The sequence below is a fragment of the Silene latifolia genome, chromosome 6, assembly GCF_048544455.1.
Source record: "Silene latifolia isolate original U9 population chromosome 6, ASM4854445v1, whole genome shotgun sequence".
Classification (NCBI taxonomy): domain Eukaryota; kingdom Viridiplantae; phylum Streptophyta; class Magnoliopsida; order Caryophyllales; family Caryophyllaceae; genus Silene; species Silene latifolia.
In genome coordinates, this window is record NC_133531.1 from 132,229,767 (window position 1) to 132,248,064 (window position 18,298).

At 36.0% G+C, this 18,298-nt stretch overlaps 1 protein-coding gene across 2 annotated transcripts; it reads left to right on the forward strand.

The window, feature by feature from the left end:
* The first annotated feature begins 3,356 nt into the window (after nucleotides 1-3,356).
* On the forward strand, nucleotides 3,357-18,062 carry LOC141587297 (DNA-directed RNA polymerase IV subunit 1-like). Of its 2 annotated transcripts, none has more exons than XM_074408745.1 (21): nucleotides 3,357-3,679; nucleotides 3,866-3,938; nucleotides 5,812-5,926; nucleotides 6,132-6,256; nucleotides 6,972-7,092; nucleotides 7,181-7,305; nucleotides 8,359-8,412; nucleotides 8,511-8,705; nucleotides 9,199-9,354; nucleotides 9,435-9,530; nucleotides 9,617-11,548; nucleotides 11,970-12,139; nucleotides 12,240-12,306; nucleotides 12,394-12,497; nucleotides 14,019-14,167; nucleotides 14,989-15,251; nucleotides 15,530-15,703; nucleotides 15,947-16,084; nucleotides 16,687-16,943; nucleotides 17,171-17,282; nucleotides 17,523-18,062. In XM_074408745.1, the coding sequence occupies exons 4-21, from the start codon at nucleotides 6,170-6,172 to the stop codon at nucleotides 17,694-17,696; spliced, it is 4,374 nt and encodes a 1,457-aa protein (XP_074264846.1). In that variant the 5' UTR covers nucleotides 3,357-3,679; nucleotides 3,866-3,938; nucleotides 5,812-5,926; nucleotides 6,132-6,169; the 3' UTR covers nucleotides 17,697-18,062. The 2 variants fall into 2 exon arrangements, with proteins under 2 accessions (XP_074264846.1, XP_074264847.1); XM_074408746.1 differs by having other exon boundaries at nucleotides 3,442-3,679; nucleotides 5,837-5,926.
* The last annotated feature ends 236 nt before the right edge of the window (nucleotides 18,063-18,298 follow it).

The window sequence follows — 18,298 nt, forward strand, 5'->3', positions numbered from 1 at the left end:
AGTTGGGGTGGGGATGGATGGAGCTTTGGCGGGTGGTGGGGCGGGTGCGGGTACGAAAATTGTACCCGCCACGGGTCATGGGGCGGGTATGGATTTTGCATCTTACCCACCTAATACCCGTCTACCCGCCAATCATTAAAAAAATTAGTAAGATTATGATAATTTATAAATCTTATTTAGTTATGATTAAGATATAATGTTAATAATAACTATTTTATAAAGTTTTTTAGTAACTTATTTGGTGAAAAAATAAGATTATAAAGATAAATTAAAAAAAATGGAAATTTATAGTGATTAAATCAACTTTTACGAAAACATTTATCGAATAAAATTATGGTGTAGCGGGTTAATGGGTAAGCGGGGCGGGTACGGTTTTATATTTCCACCCGTTGGGGCGGGGATGGTTTTATAAACTTGTACCCGCCACGGGTGGTGGGGCGGGGATGGGTACGAGTTTTTCTTGGTGGGTACGGGTACGGGGGAGCCTATATCCACCACCGCCCCGCCCCAATGACATCCCTAGGCCAAAACAAGTGTATCAAAGTTAGTTTCTAATAATTTTCAATAAACTCAAAGACTTATATTTGAATCGATTATCTATTTAGGTTATTCGAAAAAGGTCGGTTTTACTAGGCTTTGAAATACTAGAAATAGTATGTCAACGATGCGGATGTCAACTAGCTTAATTAGTTAAGTTATGAAAAATGATATTTATGATCAGCTTTAAAATTTGTCAGTATTAAAATCGTCATTGTGTCTCCCTTTACTCCAATTGAAAAAATTGAGGAATGGCTATTAGTTGCTATTAGTTGCTTCTGACTTCCGACGTTGGGTAGTAGTTATTACTTATTAGTAAGGCCAATATGAAAATGTCACTTGTATTGGTAACTACTTGGAAATGGCTCTTAGAAAAAAGGGCCCAATTTAATGAGATGCTATATTCATGCAAAAATACGTCCACTCACTCACTTACTACTTCTACCTCTTATTCCTTTAATTTTTGTCTTCCATTTAACCCTACATTGCTTTCCAACTACCTCATTGGGTTCAATTGATATACAAAGTACCATACATAAATAGGGGCTCAAACTAATTTGTAGGAATAGTACAATACCAACTTCAAATATCAAATAAAAACAATCGTGAAGTGTATAATGTTTCCATGTTTTGACTACTCGCTTCAAATTGCAACCTAATGAAATCTAAATCGTTGTGAGAAAATTAATTCTTAAGGAGAATTTGTAAATTAACCATTAAAGAGCATCGAATTATTGTAAACAAATTAGATATTCCTTCATCAACTCCATTTCGAAGGTAACATGAATTCACCTTTTATAGAAGGAAAATAGGTTTATATTACCTTTGGAGTGAAAGTATACTCTGTACGCTACTACTCATATATGATAGTAGAAGTAAATCAGTAATTGAAACATCTACAAGTGGTTTTCTTAACATAGGTTAGGCGAGATTGATGAGAGGTAATTTCGACCCGACAAAATTGAAACGATTTGAATGACTCAATTAGAATAAACTGACTTGACACTCGAACTCAGAACCCATGACCCGATTTTATATGACTCGACCTGAATATCTATTGTTGGAAACTGACCGGTATCACTATATAACTTGATAATAATCGACGTGAGAAAGACCTGGCCTGACTCAATCCAACCCGAATTCTGTTAAACCCGAAATGACCTTGCCCGAGCAGGCTGACTCCCAACATAAACCCGATTTTGTTGACCTGTTTGCCCGAGATCTAAGTAATTTATCTAATGAAACATTGGTAATCCATACTATATATACTAAATAATTTATTGAATATTTCATATTATTAAACCAGTCAATTATCATCATAAAATACTTCTTCATATTATCAAATTAAAACTAAATATTAATTTATGATAAATGTTTATATGGACAATTTTTTTTTTGAACTATGAGGGAATCAGCGGCCACTATTTTTGGTGTGCACTGGGCAAACCTCGAGTATACGTAATAGCCTGTAAACCATGTACACTGGATTGACTACCTTTTTGAGAGGGTAAGAGACTCAAAATATAGGGAGTAACTTATTATTTGAACAAAAACTTGTTACCGAATTGTTTCTACTTTCTACCATAAAACTGTCTTAGAAAACATTCCGAATGGGTCCAACAACTACTATTTAGGCCCTGTTCTTTTGGATTTCGAAATTGTCGAACTAAATCGAATCGAATCGAACCGAACTTAATAGAGTGAATCGAATCGAACGGAACTTAATGGGAGTGAATCAATCGATCTGAATCGAATCAATCGAATCAAATAATAATAATAAAAAGATTATAATAATAATAAAATTAATAATATATAATAATTAAAATAATAACAATAATAAATATTATAATAATATTATTCATCAATAGTAATATATAATAATTCGATACACCAAAAAAATATAAGGGATATTCGATATGGTAGCCTCATTATTTTGGGTTTTTTAAAGGGTACCACTCTTTTGCACGAAAAAACTTTGACAGCCTATAATTCGTGGTCATGAGCTCGAAATGCGATGACTTTTACGAGATATCGATTTGGAAAAAAAAAATATTGCTGCTTTCGAAACTTGTTGCAAGAATTACGGCCGGTCAAACGTTTTTAACCAAATAAATTTTGACCGACTATATTTAATGGCTACAAGTTCATAAAGTAACATTTTTTTTCACATTGATCGTCTTTACGAGATCTTTATTTCGAAAAAAAAAATTGTCGTTTTCGAGTTCGTGACCAAGAATTATAGATAGTCAAAGCTTTTTAGATCAAAAAGAGGGGTGCCCTATATAATATGAAAAAATATAGGGGTATCATGTAGAATATCCCAAAATATAATAATAAATTAATAAATATATATACTAAATATAATAATAATAATAATAATAATAATAATAATAATAATAATAATAATAATAATAATAATAATAATAATAATGTTGCTAAGCGGATCCAGAAATTCTCGGTATCTCAGGATGCAGGGGCTCGGGTGGCCGCTTACATTTTTTCTAGACTTAGCTTTGCTGTTGTTAAGGGTGTGAGAGCCCAAATTGTCTCTCGGCTCCCCACCAATTTCATGTAAATTTTTTTTATTCATTTAATGAAAGCTGCGCGCATCCTTTTATAATAATAATAATAATAATAATAATAATAATAATAATAATAATAATAATAATAATATTGTTGAACATCATTAATCTGAACTAAACTGAACTAAACTGAATAGAATAGAGCTGAATTGAACTGAACTGAACTTAATAAAGCTGAATTGAACTAAACTGAATTTATAAGACTAAAATTAAGTCCAAAAGAACAGAGCCTTACTCATTCTAATTTCTCGGTAAATTTGCTTTAATTTCACTTTTCACACCATCGAGTCTTAAACCCCAACAAATCTCCCCAATAACTCTCAAACAAACATAAACCCACAAAATTCCCAATTGCATTCTCAATTTTTTTTAATTTTTCTCACTTTTCTTAATCAAAGAAATTCTGCATTGATTTCTTCCCAGAATCAGATACATACCCAATTTTTTTTAGTATAAAAACAAAGCCAAAGGGGGCCCTTAAAGCAATTACTACTACTTCTACTACACACATACACTCTCTTTTCTCTTCTTCTCACTTGAAATTCACTCTTTTCCCATTTGTATGTCTAAAAGTTTCAATCTTTTTAGTTTTTACAACGCTTTTTTTTGTTCATTCATGTTGCAAATAATGTTGGGTTTTGGTTGTTTTTGTGTTTTATTTATATGTAGCTGCATTGTTCTTTGAAATTATGTGTATTTATTCATTTTTCTTTATTAATGGGTTTGTTTTTATTTATTGTTCCCAGGTTTAATTGTTGTGGTGGGTGAATTTTCATTAGAGAAGTGAAGAATTTAAGAGAGAAATCAACATTAATTCAGGTGAAGCTTTTGTCTTTACAAGGGTTCTTTTTTTGTTTTTTTGATTTTGGGTTTGATTTGCTTTTGCATGTATTTTGTGTATATGATTGTTTTGGGAAAAAAATGTTGGTTTGATGGGTGTTTTAGTAATGTGTGATGATTGCATGTTTGATGGTTTTGATCATTGGTCATAATTCTAAAGTACCCTGAATTGAAGAAGGAAAATGATTTTGATTAATACTCCCTCCGTCTCGATCATTTTAGTAAATGTAAACAAATGATTGGGACGGATGGGCTATGTCGGGACTATGTACTGATGTGTTCCTTAATTGAATATGCTTCCGAGGTTGTTTGATTATTCGGAATCAAGGTGTAGGGTTTGTGATTAGGTAAACTTGGTGGTGGGTGATGATCTGCTTAGCTTCATACATGATGTCCACAGACCCCACCGAGTGACAGTAGAATGTGGTAGTTGTGCTTTTTCTTCTAGTCTTTTGACCACACTTCTGGTATGTTAGGCAATTATTGAGTAACTGCGGTTACTCTTATTTGAGGTATTTCGGAAAGAAGGTTCTGATCCGCGTTGGCTTTAAGATATCCATGGAGATGTTGGGAGCACAGAGCAAGTTTGCGAAATTCATATTTTTGACTCTTTTGGCCTTTGTTGGTTCTGGAGCTTATTACTGAGTGTTTGGCTTTTATTTTTATTTTATTTTTTATTTTTTTGTATATTATGACACATCATTAATGGTGATATCAGTGAGTGGTTGCGAAGTTTTGTTTCCATCACTTGCTTTCAAGGTGATTGTTAGTGCTTGGAAATATTTGTCTCTTAGGAGGATAACAGCTGATGGGAACCAAACTCTAGTTGTGTTGCAGGAGGATTTGAGCCTAACTGGCACGTTGACAGTAGTCGGGATTGCTGTGATAGTTTTGGCATTATTTTTCTAGTTATGTATTCCGTGGCTTTTATAGTCAATCAATTGATGAAAATTGTATACTAGGAGACATCTTTGCTGGGATATGGGAAAATTACCTCTTTCGGGCGCTTTGTGTAATTCATCCTAAGGTCGATAACATTGTTACAACCTTCCAGCTGTGTCATCCATGTCTGCTTATTGTATATTTTAATCATTATGACTTTATATTGAGCTAACAGGATATTCTTTTCGTGCATTCGACTTTGTACATTAGTTTGAACTGATTTTATCAGAACACTTGTTTTAATATTATTTGCTGCCATGGTCATGGTAGCTAAATTCTGCTCCATATTGAGAACTTGTTTGATCTTATAGTATAAGTGTATTTGTTGCTCACCAATTGGTAGCACAGAATTCAAATCTGTTCCACGTTTCTCACTCAGGCAGTGTGAATGCCTTACCATAACCCCTGCTTTCAGCTGTTCTCTTCATAATTTTTATAAGACATTCATCTAACCTCTTTAAGCAATTTGTTTACAAGCGAAGGGACAGAGAATTTATAGGTGACCCGTGAAGCATTGTAATGAGGGACTTGTAATTTATGTTCCTGCAATTTATCTTTTTTTCTGGTAGAAACGAGGGTTTCTTTTTTAAAGACATTGTCTGAGGCTCCATTTGTGGGACAAATGGAATAGATCTGTTGGCAGGTCCTAGATGGATGTTTATTACATTATCTTAGGATTCGGCTTCAAAGCAGTAATAGCATAAATAAAACCCATTCTGCTTATAAAGTTGCTAATGTTGTCAATTCTTTGGTAGAAAATCCTTTTTAAGCTGCATGCTGATCCATCTGTAATGCACTCTCATGCTGAGATGTTTCCAGATATCATCAATTCTTAAAAGGAATCCTTTTTTTTAGCTATCAGCTGTTTAATTAAAAATACACTGAGCAACCTAAGTAATCATGTATACAGGCTTACCCTGAGCAAGTTTGGGCAGGTGTTTGAGCTGAGGTCAAGCTTGAGTGCAAGAAACATATAGACTTGAATGCCTAGATATTTGGATCTTTTAACTTTGCAGAAACTTAAGGTAAGTAGTGATTTTTTTTTTTTTTATTTGTCCCTCCTTTCAATGCATATAGATGTCATTTCGTTTTTCAATCTCTTGCTCTATTCCTTCCATGTGTGATGTGTCTATGATTTCATTTACTCCTACTTCGGTTATGCTATTTTTCTTTGTTATATAATCATGGCCCTAACTCATCTTCATATGAAATTTTTATTTTGAAACCTAGGTGAAAGTTTCACTTTGAGTAAGTGCATTTGAGTTTCCATGGACATTGACGTAGATTACGAGAAACAAGTACCTGCAGGGATCCTAAATGGCATCAAATTTAGTGTTCTATCAGAAACAGATGCTGTAAGTACTGATGTTTTTTTTTTTTCTTATTATGTCTATTTTGGGATATGTGTCTATCTATAATAAATTATCTTTTTGGATTGTGTATATAATGGACTGTATCAAAATGGCTGCAATAACCCGATGCATTTCGTTTTTCATGAACTAGTCAATAGTTGTCCCTTTGGTTGGCTATGTGTCGGTTGGAAATAAAATCTCTGTTAAGCAAATGATGTGTATGCCTGACCCTCCTTCCTACACCACTTTAAGGAGAATTTTTATAGGCACGGGGGTAATGATGATGTATGAATGACTTTTTTCGGTTGACAGACTTGACACACATGATTTCCTGTTTCTCACATCTCACATCTGAAACAATCTTATCTCGTTGTCTAAGGCAGATCTTTATTCTTGTGTAACTTGCATTGCCATATATTTTTTGTTTTCGCCTAATTCACTGACTTATTTGGATGGAAAGTAATCACCGTATCTTTGATGATATTGCGTCTACAGTTTCACCTATCAAGATTTCAAATTTTTCTCTTTCAAGTTTTTTATTGTTGTACTGATGCTCAACGAACATGATATTTTTTTTTCTTTTCTTTGAAAAGATATCTATAACGCACAACAACCTAAGTATCATGCCCTTAATTTCTTTTTGTACTTGAATGTCACCCTGGTGTGTTCTTTAATTGATAATGATTACATTACTTCCCACACTGTCGTGACATTTCAGGAGAAGCTATCTGTCATATCTATAGAAACACCTGCCAGTGTGACTGATCCAAGATTGGGGTTTCCGAATCCCTCTTCACAATGTGCCACCTGCGGTGCTACAAATACCAAGTATTGTGAAGGTGCATATGTGTTCTAGCGGTGCTCTAAATGGAAACCTTTCTTCTACTTGTAATTTCCTTTACATATGTTTTGTGAATTGTCTGGCAGGTCATTTTGGGGTCATCAATTTTCCTTATACAATACTGCATCCGTATTTTATATCTGAAGTTGTACAGATTCTGAACGGAATTTGCCCAGGATGCAAATCCGTTCGAAGAGAAAGACGTGCTAAGGTCAGATACTTCACTTTTCAGTACCAAAAGCGTCCATAATCTGAGTTTCAGTGTGGTTTTGGATTTTGAGTGGATTTTTAACATGAGCTGCTTTCTAAAGATATTATACATAACATATAACTGTCTGAAATGCTTTATTTTGTTCTTTCATTTTCTAGTTTGCTTGTAGTTATGATGTGATCCATTGTGGTATGCACTTGATCATTGTTTTAGATTCCTTTGCATTATTACATAAGCAAAGTTGGCCTATTCACCCTCCTTGGAGCTTGGTTATGATATTGTATATGAAAATTAGTAGCTGTTCGCTCATACATTGCAGAATTTCTGCTAATTATGATGCTGTAGTCCATTAATTTCATTTCAGGGCTTGGTAGGTCCACTATATAAGCCCAAATTAGGTTTCATCCTAAAACCAGCTGATACTTCCGTTATTAAGGTTTCACGACTTCATCCTAAAACCTACTGTATGACATTTACATGGGTTGGAGTGAGTTGTCAACATGGTCAATTGGTACCTATGCTATTCTACGGTGGCCTTGTAGGAGTCCATTTTCCCTCCCTCCAAATCCCCCCCCCCTTCCCATTTTGCTAACCAAATAAAGGAAACTGTCTCCCTTCAATTCTCTTTCCTCGCTTTCCCTCCAAATTCCGTAGTCGAAACAAGGGTTAATGAACTTCTTTTTCTTCTTAAGCATGACTGAACTCTTGGAATGCACAATTTTTTCAGAACCAGATGTCTATTCATCATTTTGATGTTATTTAAAGAGTGGATGCACCTCGCAAAATAAATTCACGAACAATTAGACAGTACTGTTTTTTTGGCAGGATTTTCGATGTCAAACCTTTGTTTTTCATTTGTGAATCAATTTGTTGCTTCACCATTCAAATTTCACGTTGATAATACTTGATGAATTCTATCTCATGTTTCGTTAGATTAATTACCATGCAAAGTTCATGTTTGTTTTTCTAGAGACTTGCTAGTTTTGACCTATGTTTTTGGTAATGTCCCGTTACATGATAATGGCATGGTTTTCTTCTTCTTGGATCCCACAGAGTGCCAAAAACAAGGCTAGGATTGATCAGCTAAAGCCATGTAGATATTGTGCTGTAAGTTTCTCTAATGTGCTTGTAGTAAAGTCCTAAGTCTTAACTTTTTTCTCATCTTGTCGTAAATATATTATCTATTTGCTGCGTTCTCTATGCAGGCAAGGGCTCCGTATGTGAGATTTCGACTTTCCACCACCGATCTGTTTAAAAAGACTGCAATTATAGCAGAGCTTAATGAGAGGACACATAACAAATACCAACTTCATGATTATTGGGATTTTCTTCCACAAGATGTTCAAGTTCCAGTGGACGAAAGTACTAGCAGTACTAAAAGAGTCCTGTCACCAGCACAGGTATATGATTCTCTACCTTCTTTTTGTTCTGTTTTAGTATTTTGCAAACTCGCTATGTATATGCAGAATCTTGAAGTTAACTTGTTTAAACTCTATTTAATAATATTTGGAATTTCGATTCTGCTGTAATTTGGGATGCAGCTCCTGGTTTATCGGACTCTGTTAAACTCTTGAGTTTACTGATATTTCTCATATTCACGTAAGTTTATGCTTCAGCATACTCAGGGGATCTCATCATAAGATTCACGACCAAAGACTTCATATTCAACGTATCAAAAAGAATTGATGTGCTCTTATTCTATAAACACCGTTGAGAGAGATTTGTTTTGTTCTGAGAGAGTGCTTTGACCTTCATCATTTTAAAACAGCAAAGCATGGAAGTTATTGGCTAGAAACTGGGGACTGTTGGTCCCTTTTCACCCTCTTCTCACACGTCTCTGGATGCTGGAATCATCGGGAACTTAACTGTGATTTTAATTTCATGTTTCCACAGGTTCATGCTTTGTTAAAAGATGTTGACAAAAGCTTCATAAAGGAGTTTGTTTCCGAAATTGATGTACTTTTCATGAACTGCTTCCCTGTGACACCCAACTGTCACCGTGTTACAGAAATTGTGCATCCACAATCTTGTGGGCAAAAAATTATTTTTGTGAGTAATTTTGTATTTTTTTCCTCTCCCTCTTGTTCAAAGTTTTTTCTTTATACTCATGATCTGTAGTTTTATCTTAGGATGACCGAAGTAGGGCTTTCAGGAGGTTAGTTGATTTCAGAGGGACTGCAAATGAGTTGGGGTCTCGTGTGCTTGACTGCTTGAAACTATCCAAGGCATGAACCTAATTATAGACTCTAAACTCTGACCCTTTTCTCCCATTATTGTTAGTAAACTATATGGTGCTTATTATTCAATGCAGTTACGTCTAGAGAAGGCAACTACTAATGGTACTGAGAACAACAATGAATGCCCCTTGAATACGTCAGCTTCAAAGTGGATGAAGGAAGTAATCCTCACCAAGCGGAGTGATCACATTATTCGCTCGGTTGTTACCGGTGATCCTAATTTGAGGGTTTGGGAGATTGGCATTCCTTGTTGTATCGCTGAAAGACTGCAAATCTCTGAGCATCTTAATCCTTGGAACAGAGAAAAGTTGTCAGCTAGTTGCAATCTTAGATTCCTTGAGAAGGGAGACGTCTATGTCCGACGAAAAGGCGAATTGATTCGTGTCTGTCGCATGGAGGATTTCCAGTTAGGAGATCTGATACGTAGGCCTTTAAATGATGGAGATGTCATGCTGGTAAATAGGCCTCCATCAATACATCAACATTCCATACTTGCCCTATATGTGAAGATTCTTCCAATAAATACGGTAGTCTCGATTAATCCTCTATGCTGTGCTCCCTTGCGTGGGGATTTCGATGGTGATTGTCTTCACGCCTTTGTGCCCCAATCAGTAGAGGCTAGAGTTGAACTTAAAGAACTTGTGGGCTTGGATAGGCAGTTGAGAAATGGACAGAGTGGAAAAAATCTTCTTTCTCTCACCCACGACAGCTTGACAGCTGCACATCTGATCATGTTGGAAGGTAATTTCCTATCCAGAACCCAGATGGAGCAACTCGAAATGTTGTCTTCTCGACAGTTATTGTCATCTGCAATCAGCGATACAGCGTCCAGGGGTCTTACTTTATGGACTGGGAAACAGTTTTTCAGCTTGTTACTTCCTTCAGATTTCGACTACGTCTCTCCTTCAAATGAGGTCCACATTATTAAAGGAGAACTATTGGAAGCTCCGGAAGGGTCATCTTGGTTGCGAGGGGATGCAGATGGGAACTTATTTGAAGGTCTTATAAACCATTGCGGTGGTAAAGCTCTTGAGTATGTGGATATCGCTCAGAGAGTCCTCTGTGAGTGGTTGTCATCCAGGGGGCTGAGTGTCTCTTTACAGGACCTTTATCTTTGTTCCGATGGACACACACATAAGAATTTGATTGATGAAGTTTCTTGTGGTCTCGAAGAAGCCGAGAAGAACTGCCATCTAAAACAGCTGTTGATGGAGTCTTTCACAAGTTACCTCACTGGCACACAGGATGAGGATGAGAATATCAAGTCACTTGAGGTGGAAAAGCTATGTTATGAAAAACAAAAATCTGCTGCTCTAAGTCGAGCTTCAGCCGATGCTTTCAAATTTGTCTTCCGAGATATTCAGAACTTGACTCATCAGTATGCCGTTAAGGACAATTCTTTTCTGGCCATGATAAAATCAGGAAGCAAAGGGAATCTGATGAAAATAGTTCAACAGAGTATGTGTCTCGGGTTACAGCATTCACTTGTACCTTTGTCGTTTAGACATCCTCATAGGCTCTCATGCACTGCTTGGAATGACATGAAGAAACAAAATGGAACTTCTGAAGGCGATTTTGGATTTGCCAAATCGTTTATTCCATTTGCTGTGGTTGAAAGTTCATTTGTTTCGGGTTTGAACCCGCTTGAATCATTTGTTCATTCTGTTACTAGTCGAAGTAGCTCCTTTAGTGAAAATGCCGAAGTTCCTGGAACATTGACAAGAAAACTTACATTTTTCATGCGTGATATCCTGCTGGCATATGATGGTACTGTTAGAAGTGCATATGGAAATCAAGTTATTCAGTTCGATTATGCCATGGAAAAAGATAGGATTGTTCCACATGACAAAAGCAAGGTATCAAGTGACGATAGCATGAATGAGTGCAATGCTGTTGGCGGTCATCCTGTTGGTGCCCTGGCAGCTTGTGCTATTTCTGAAGCTGCTTATAGTGCTTTAGATCAACCAATCAGCATACTAGAGCCATCTCCATTACTAAATTTCAAGGTTCTCATATCTTTCTTTCTCCAACATTTTTTCCAGATGTGTACTAAGTGCTAAAGAAATATTTTGCGGATGGATTAGTCTGTCTTTCTGTCTGTTTTTTTGCCAAGTGCTTCATCCTATCTTATTCTTTGTTTTAAAAAGAAAAGAGCATAGTAATATAGTTTGTGTACATTGTTTCATATAACTTGGTTTTAGTCATTTAATTTCACATGTTTCCTGATTAGGTACATGTGAAACGTTATCTATATAACCTTTTGAGTAGCGCTCATTGATTTTAGGAAGTGAATGTATTATTTGATAAATATCTGGCTAGGGATCAGCTCTCTGACAATAATAGCAAGCTGCAAGCTTTCAACGTTCATATATGTGTTGTTTTATTTCTGAATTAGAAACATCTCATTAAGTAAATTTCATCATGCAGAAAACATTGGAGAGTGGCTCTAGAAAAAGAACTGGACGCAAGACTGTTTCACTATTTCTTGCTGACAAGCTAAGAAGGGTTCGTTACGGTTTTGAATATGGGGCCTTAGAAGTTAAGAATCATCTTGAGAAGCTTTTATTTTCTGACACTGTCTCGAAGGTCTTGATTCTGTAAGAATATCTTGTTCTAGTCCACACTCTTTTTCACTTCTTGGTCACATTGCTTGTTTTCATTGTTGCTAACACTTTTTTGTTTTGTTTTGTTTACTAGCTACTCACCACAGACCTCTAATCGACTAAATGTATGCCCTTGGGTTTGCCATTTTCACGTAAGCAAGGTAATGTGTTAGACCTGTTTTATGAGAAGTTTATTCACAATTCACACTTTATCCTCCTGTACCAAATGTGTCAATCACTTTGTCCAGGACATTCTGAAAAGGCGGCGACTGAAAGTTATCTCTATCATTGACGCCCTCACCAAGGAGTGTGAGGCAAATCCCTCGCTTTCTAATGTGCAGATAGCCAGGAAGTAAGCTTCTTAACTCCACAGAATATTTTTTTTCCTTTTTGGACAAAGTTAAAATCTTAAATGGAAATGTTGGTATCATTCCTACTTTTATTTGGTTGTACAAAGTATATAATAGATTTAATATCAAATTATACTCTCATGAGACGACAGGATTCCCACTTATACTATTTCTTTCATGTGTATTGAATTATTGTTTGCATTTAAGAAGAGACTATAGGAATTAGGATTCTCATGAGACTATACTATTTCTTTCATGTGTATTGATCTAATATGTAGTAAGTATTGGGGTTTTAAATCTCTTAACTTATTTGGTTTAACGTAGAATAAACTCTTAAGATTCCCCCATTTTATCCTATGGGGTAGTCATATTCTCTTTCAGGCTTGAATGGAAGAACTCGAAGTTTCAATTCTTAATGTTTATAAACATACTGTAGTGGCTCTCTAAATAGTGTTCTCTACTTATTCTTTGGAAGCGGGGTTATGATGGAATAAAACAAAACTACTTGCTAAAGCGTATACGCTTCTTATATTGAAGTAAGGTTTAGCCAATGGAGTTCCTGCAACAACTTTCATTGTAGATTATACCATCCGCAAAGGTTATAGATGTGTACGTCCAATCCTTTTCACCCATTCATAAGTTCATAGACATCACGCTAAATCTTGATACGAGACAGTCTGCGGAATCGGTTTTTGTGACCTGATTTCGGTTTTAATCAAAATGCGGTTTTGGGGATCTTCAAAGTCTTGTAACTCAATCGTGTTGCGATGTCTCGGCCTTAATTTAATACCATGGCTATTGGTGAGAGTTTTTGGGATGGTTGTACGGTAATGTGGCATTTCATGGTAGCCCTTTGTTTCATTAGCCTGACATAGTTTCTTTTGGATAGTAACTCTTGCCATAGGTTATTAGCTGTTTACTTTTTTTTTGTTTCTTGTTGAACTTTATAAACTTCTTGAATAATTGCACATTGGTGTTCATAGTTTGGGCTATCTTCAGTTTGGTGGCTTCAGGTTTGGCAAATTTGCTTAATTTCAGTTTGGTGACCCGAGCTTTGGAAAATTTACTCACTTTGATGACCTCTGTATAAAATAGTCAACTTTCATCTAAATTATGAAGCTTTTCGGCATAATAAAGTATACAATTTAACGTTAAAGTATACAATTTTGTGTTACGAAAGTGGAGTTATTGAAAACTCGGGCACCAATGTGGAATTATGTTGAACTTGAGGGTACCAAAGTGGAAATACTTGTAGCTTTTATGCATGACTAAGCCTTCAGGTGGCGATCTTTAATTTACTTTTCCAGGTTTGAGTATGTTATCAAGCAATTGTCACTGTGTCACTTGTTTTCTTTTCTATTTAATTTTTTTTTTCTTGCCTCTATTTTTTATTGCTAAACAATCTATGTTGAGCATACATGATCAATTGAATGCCATTGTTTTTGTTGTATGAATTACTCTAATCGGTCCTCTTGCATACTCCTGTGAGGTACACTCATATGAACTGACCAACTTAATTATAGGAATGGTTGTCTAGCTGATACCGAAAGTGAAAACAATGCTGCACTCTGTATCACTGCTACAATCAGTCAAAGCTCACGAAATTCTTGCCATGATTTGAAAACTATTCGAGATGTGATCATACCAAGTCTTCTGGCTGCTCTAGTAAAAGGTACACACACATTTGTTAATCTTATTTTAGGCATTATGGCATTTTTACTTTTGAGATTTATATATTGCGAATCAGTACTTCGCCTGACAACTCGTGTAGAATATTATTATGATTTTATGTTAGGGACTTTCTTTGCCATGACATCATGGTTCAAATTGTAAACTTGTTATTCGCTAATCGCTATGAATTCAATATTGCTATGCCATTGTGTATTTTGGAAGGTAATAGTACTCACTAATGATTTATCCGCTCCATGAATTAAAATTTTGGACACTCGATTAAGAGCACCATTTTCTAGAAGTTTCTGTCTTTCACCATGTCCATGTCTCTGCTATGTTAAAACCTACTCCGTATACATTTATTGTTTATTACTCTTATTTCAGTGTGAATATTGTGGCCATTCCTTGAGGCTAATATACCCCTCTATCATGTTACCTTGGGGACAAGTTGGCTGTTTTATTTACGAAGGACTTACGACATACTATTTCTCTTCTTTTTATTCCCAATGAACGCCACTATCTTATTCTTTCCTTTTGAGTTATTCAGATCCACAAAGCATTAGAATATCCCTGTTGGAAGTTAAGCAGAGTATCTCAGATTATTTGTGCAACTATGTACAACATTTGATCTTACGATGAGATTTTATAGAATTAAATGTGCGTAGGGTTTGTTCAAAGATATTTGTTTTGCTGTTTCTCTCATTAGTTAATGCTCAAGCTCTACCTTTATTTCTGATTTTGATCTATAATGAATGTTCTGTATGCCCTCGTCAATGTTTTCTTTTCTCTGCTGAATTATGTTTTTAAAACGCTTTTCTCTAGGATTTATCGAGGTTGACAAGGTAGATATCTCGTGGCGTGATCAGCCTAAAGATTCAAGAGCAGCTAAGCATTTAGCTGGTGGTGAACTATACTTGAGTGTTTCTCTCTCACCAAGTGGCGGTAGCAAAAACCCATGGAATCAGTTAATGGATGCTTGTCTTCCTATCATGGGTTTGATAGACTGGTCGCGCAGTTACCCTGATGACCTGAGTGAGATATTCTCAGCATATGGTGTTGATGCTGCATGGAACTCTTTCCTTCGGGTTTGTTCTTGTTTAACTATTATCTCTCTTGCTCCTTACAAAACAAAATTATGAGACGGTGGTATGCATACGCCCACGTCATTTAATATTTATTCCTCATTTTATTAATTAGTTTAGTTTAATTAATCGCTTAGATGTATGCCTAATTATGTTGTTGTTGTTGTTGTTGTTGTTGTTATGTATGCATACAACCGTCTCAGTCACTCAGATAAGACTATGTCTGTACATTAGTTCTGGACTTTTCAAGATTTATGTAACTATGTCCTCAACATTTGCAGAATTTGAAGTCTGTTGTCAGTGATATCGGCAAGACTGTTCTTCCTGAGCACCTAAACCTAGTGGCAGACTGTCTGTCAGTGGCAGGAGAATTTGTAGGGTTGAGTGCAAAAGGAATCGCGAAGCAAAAAGCTCATGTCTCTGTGTCATCTCCATTTATGCTGGCTTGCTTTACTGTGAGTTCTTTAACAGTTTTGTTTAACACTTTAAATTATCCATGTAAGAGAAAGGTTATGACAAATATCCATAAGTTATTTATACACTTATAGATCCTAGTTGGCTTGGTCCAAATAAATGCAAGTGCCTAATTATAAGTGCCCGAAATTTGACAAATACAGTACACCTGTATCTTTATGTTACGGAGTACTAGTCTGTTATATACTCTCTGAAGATGTTCTGTTTTGCCGACTGTTTTGCAGAATGCAGGTGCTTCGTTCATAAAAGCTGCTAAGCGAGGAGCGACTGACGGGCTGCACGGCAGCTTGGACTCTTTGGCATGGGGTAATGTTCCTCGTGTGGGTACCGGAGCACCTTTTGAATTTCTTTATTCTCGCAAGGTACTATCCTTTCCCCTGAACTATTGGTGCTTTTTAAGTGAGATCTATTAGTATTACGTTATCGAACGACTCTGGAGTCTGGACATATGTGCATTATGCTTTTTGTAGGAAATTTCAATTTTTTTCGTTTTTATTTACCTCGATTGAAAATTCGGATGTAGATTATCATTTATAAGATATATACTCCAATATTAAGTTCATTGGTAAACGTTGTTACAAGTTGACAACAACGAAGTTATCTAACATAAAGTCTTCTTAAATAAATAATTTCGTATGTCCTCGATGTAACTTTTTACTGCGTTTCTAGAATTCTTTCTTGGAAAGAATTGAAGGAAAAACGTATTCCTCCTATTCAACATATTATTTACGTTTTGTTATTCTGTGAGGGCTGAGGGGTGATTTAATCAAACACAAAAAGAATCTATAGAATTGGAGGAAGTAGGAATGGCAATTGAGATCGAAACCGAACCAATCTGAATTGACGTGAAGGAAAAAATCCAATTAACGCACGAAACTACTCCTCTCCGCTCCTTCCTTTTCCCTTTTCTCTAATCTCGATTCATGACAACGTTTCTCACTGTTGTTGTCTTCATTTTCTCCAGACACACGAAATTGAGAAGCCCTTGGATGTTTATAAACTTCTGGCTAGCCAAGAGAGTGTTCCCGAAAGTGACGTGAAAATAGACGTACCTCCCAATGGCGAGAAGCTTGTCTCGGAAATGTTTCGTACTCAGCTTCTACAAAAGCAATTTCCAAAAGGTCTCAAAAGTATTGGGTTACCAAAGGCACTTTTACAGAGCCAAATTTCGGTGGATGACATACTGAACCTCGGCCGTCTATGCAATAAATTGTTGCACAAGTAAGTAATAGCTTTTAAATTGATTATGTATTTTACGTTTCCCATAACTAGGATCATCTTAAATCTACATTCGCAGCAGGCAAAGCCACTGCAAAGGATAGCACTCTATTTCCGTAGTGGATTTATTGTTTGTTCTATGGTTTATAGGATTTCACAAGTTAATTAACTATTAATCCCTTGGTTGCCAAGAAAAAAATTATTAATCCATTTCTTCAATTTTTGCACAGGTACGCCATTGGTGAACGGTTGAGTGACAATGACAAGACTGGGGTACTGATGGTTTTAAAATTTCACCCACACAAGGAGAAGAAAATTGGCGACGGAGCTGTTGACATAAAGGCAAGTCTTGGGTGTTTTTGTTTTCTAATTACTGAAGATCGTTCTACTTTCAATGTTACTAATCTCCGACTCATTGTTTCCTCCTAATTTTCAAAATACGTGAGGAAAATATGAAAAAAATATATGAAGAAATAGAGAGTAATGCTTTTGCCGGAATTTTCATTGTTCCCTTTATGAATGCGATCCCTGAATGAAAATGTTTCGAATTAGACTTGTGAATATGATGTTCTTTGATTATAGGTTGGTGAACACTCTGAACATAAAGGGAGCCGCTGCTTCATTCTAGAAAGACAGGATGGCTCATTTGAAGACTTCTCTTACAAGAAATGCATTCACGGTGCATTGGAGGTTATTGCGCCTCACCGAGCAAACATCTATCAGACTCGGTGGTTGCGCAATGGTACGAAACATTAGTTTCGAACTATGGGCATTCTCGCTATTTCCCCCCTCTTGCGGTTGAGATGCCCTAGAAGAACAGAAATCGGGGAAACAATAATAAATATTGCGGAAAAGCAAGAAATTTGTACTCTTTAGTAATAAGTAGTAATCCATGTTGCATTGTATTTGTTGTAAAATGTCGTCGTTGTAGAAGTAGTGTAGGCTTTCCTCTACGCTTCTTTTTGCTGCTTCTACTTCATCTTCGTTGCCCATATTTTGAAGCGGCAATGAAAATGTTAGTCGAAGCAGCAAAGAGAAGCTGGGAAAGTAGTAGTAGTAGTATATGCAACTTTTCTTGTAATCTTTCCAAACTTTCCATGCAATGCAAACATTTTTCTTTCAGATTCTTCATCCTTTGGTCAGTTTTCCCTATCTATTTTCTGGACTATAAATGACCTGACTCGACATTTATCAAGAGTAACATCGATCTTTTTGCCATAGTATTATTATGTCGGAATTTGGGGGATGATTAGACTAGTGATTATAAGGTGGAGTAATTAAACGCGTCTCCTGTCACTTCTTCGAGACCTAGTTGTTTTTATTTAATGATAACAAAGCAGGAATAAAAGCAAAATAAT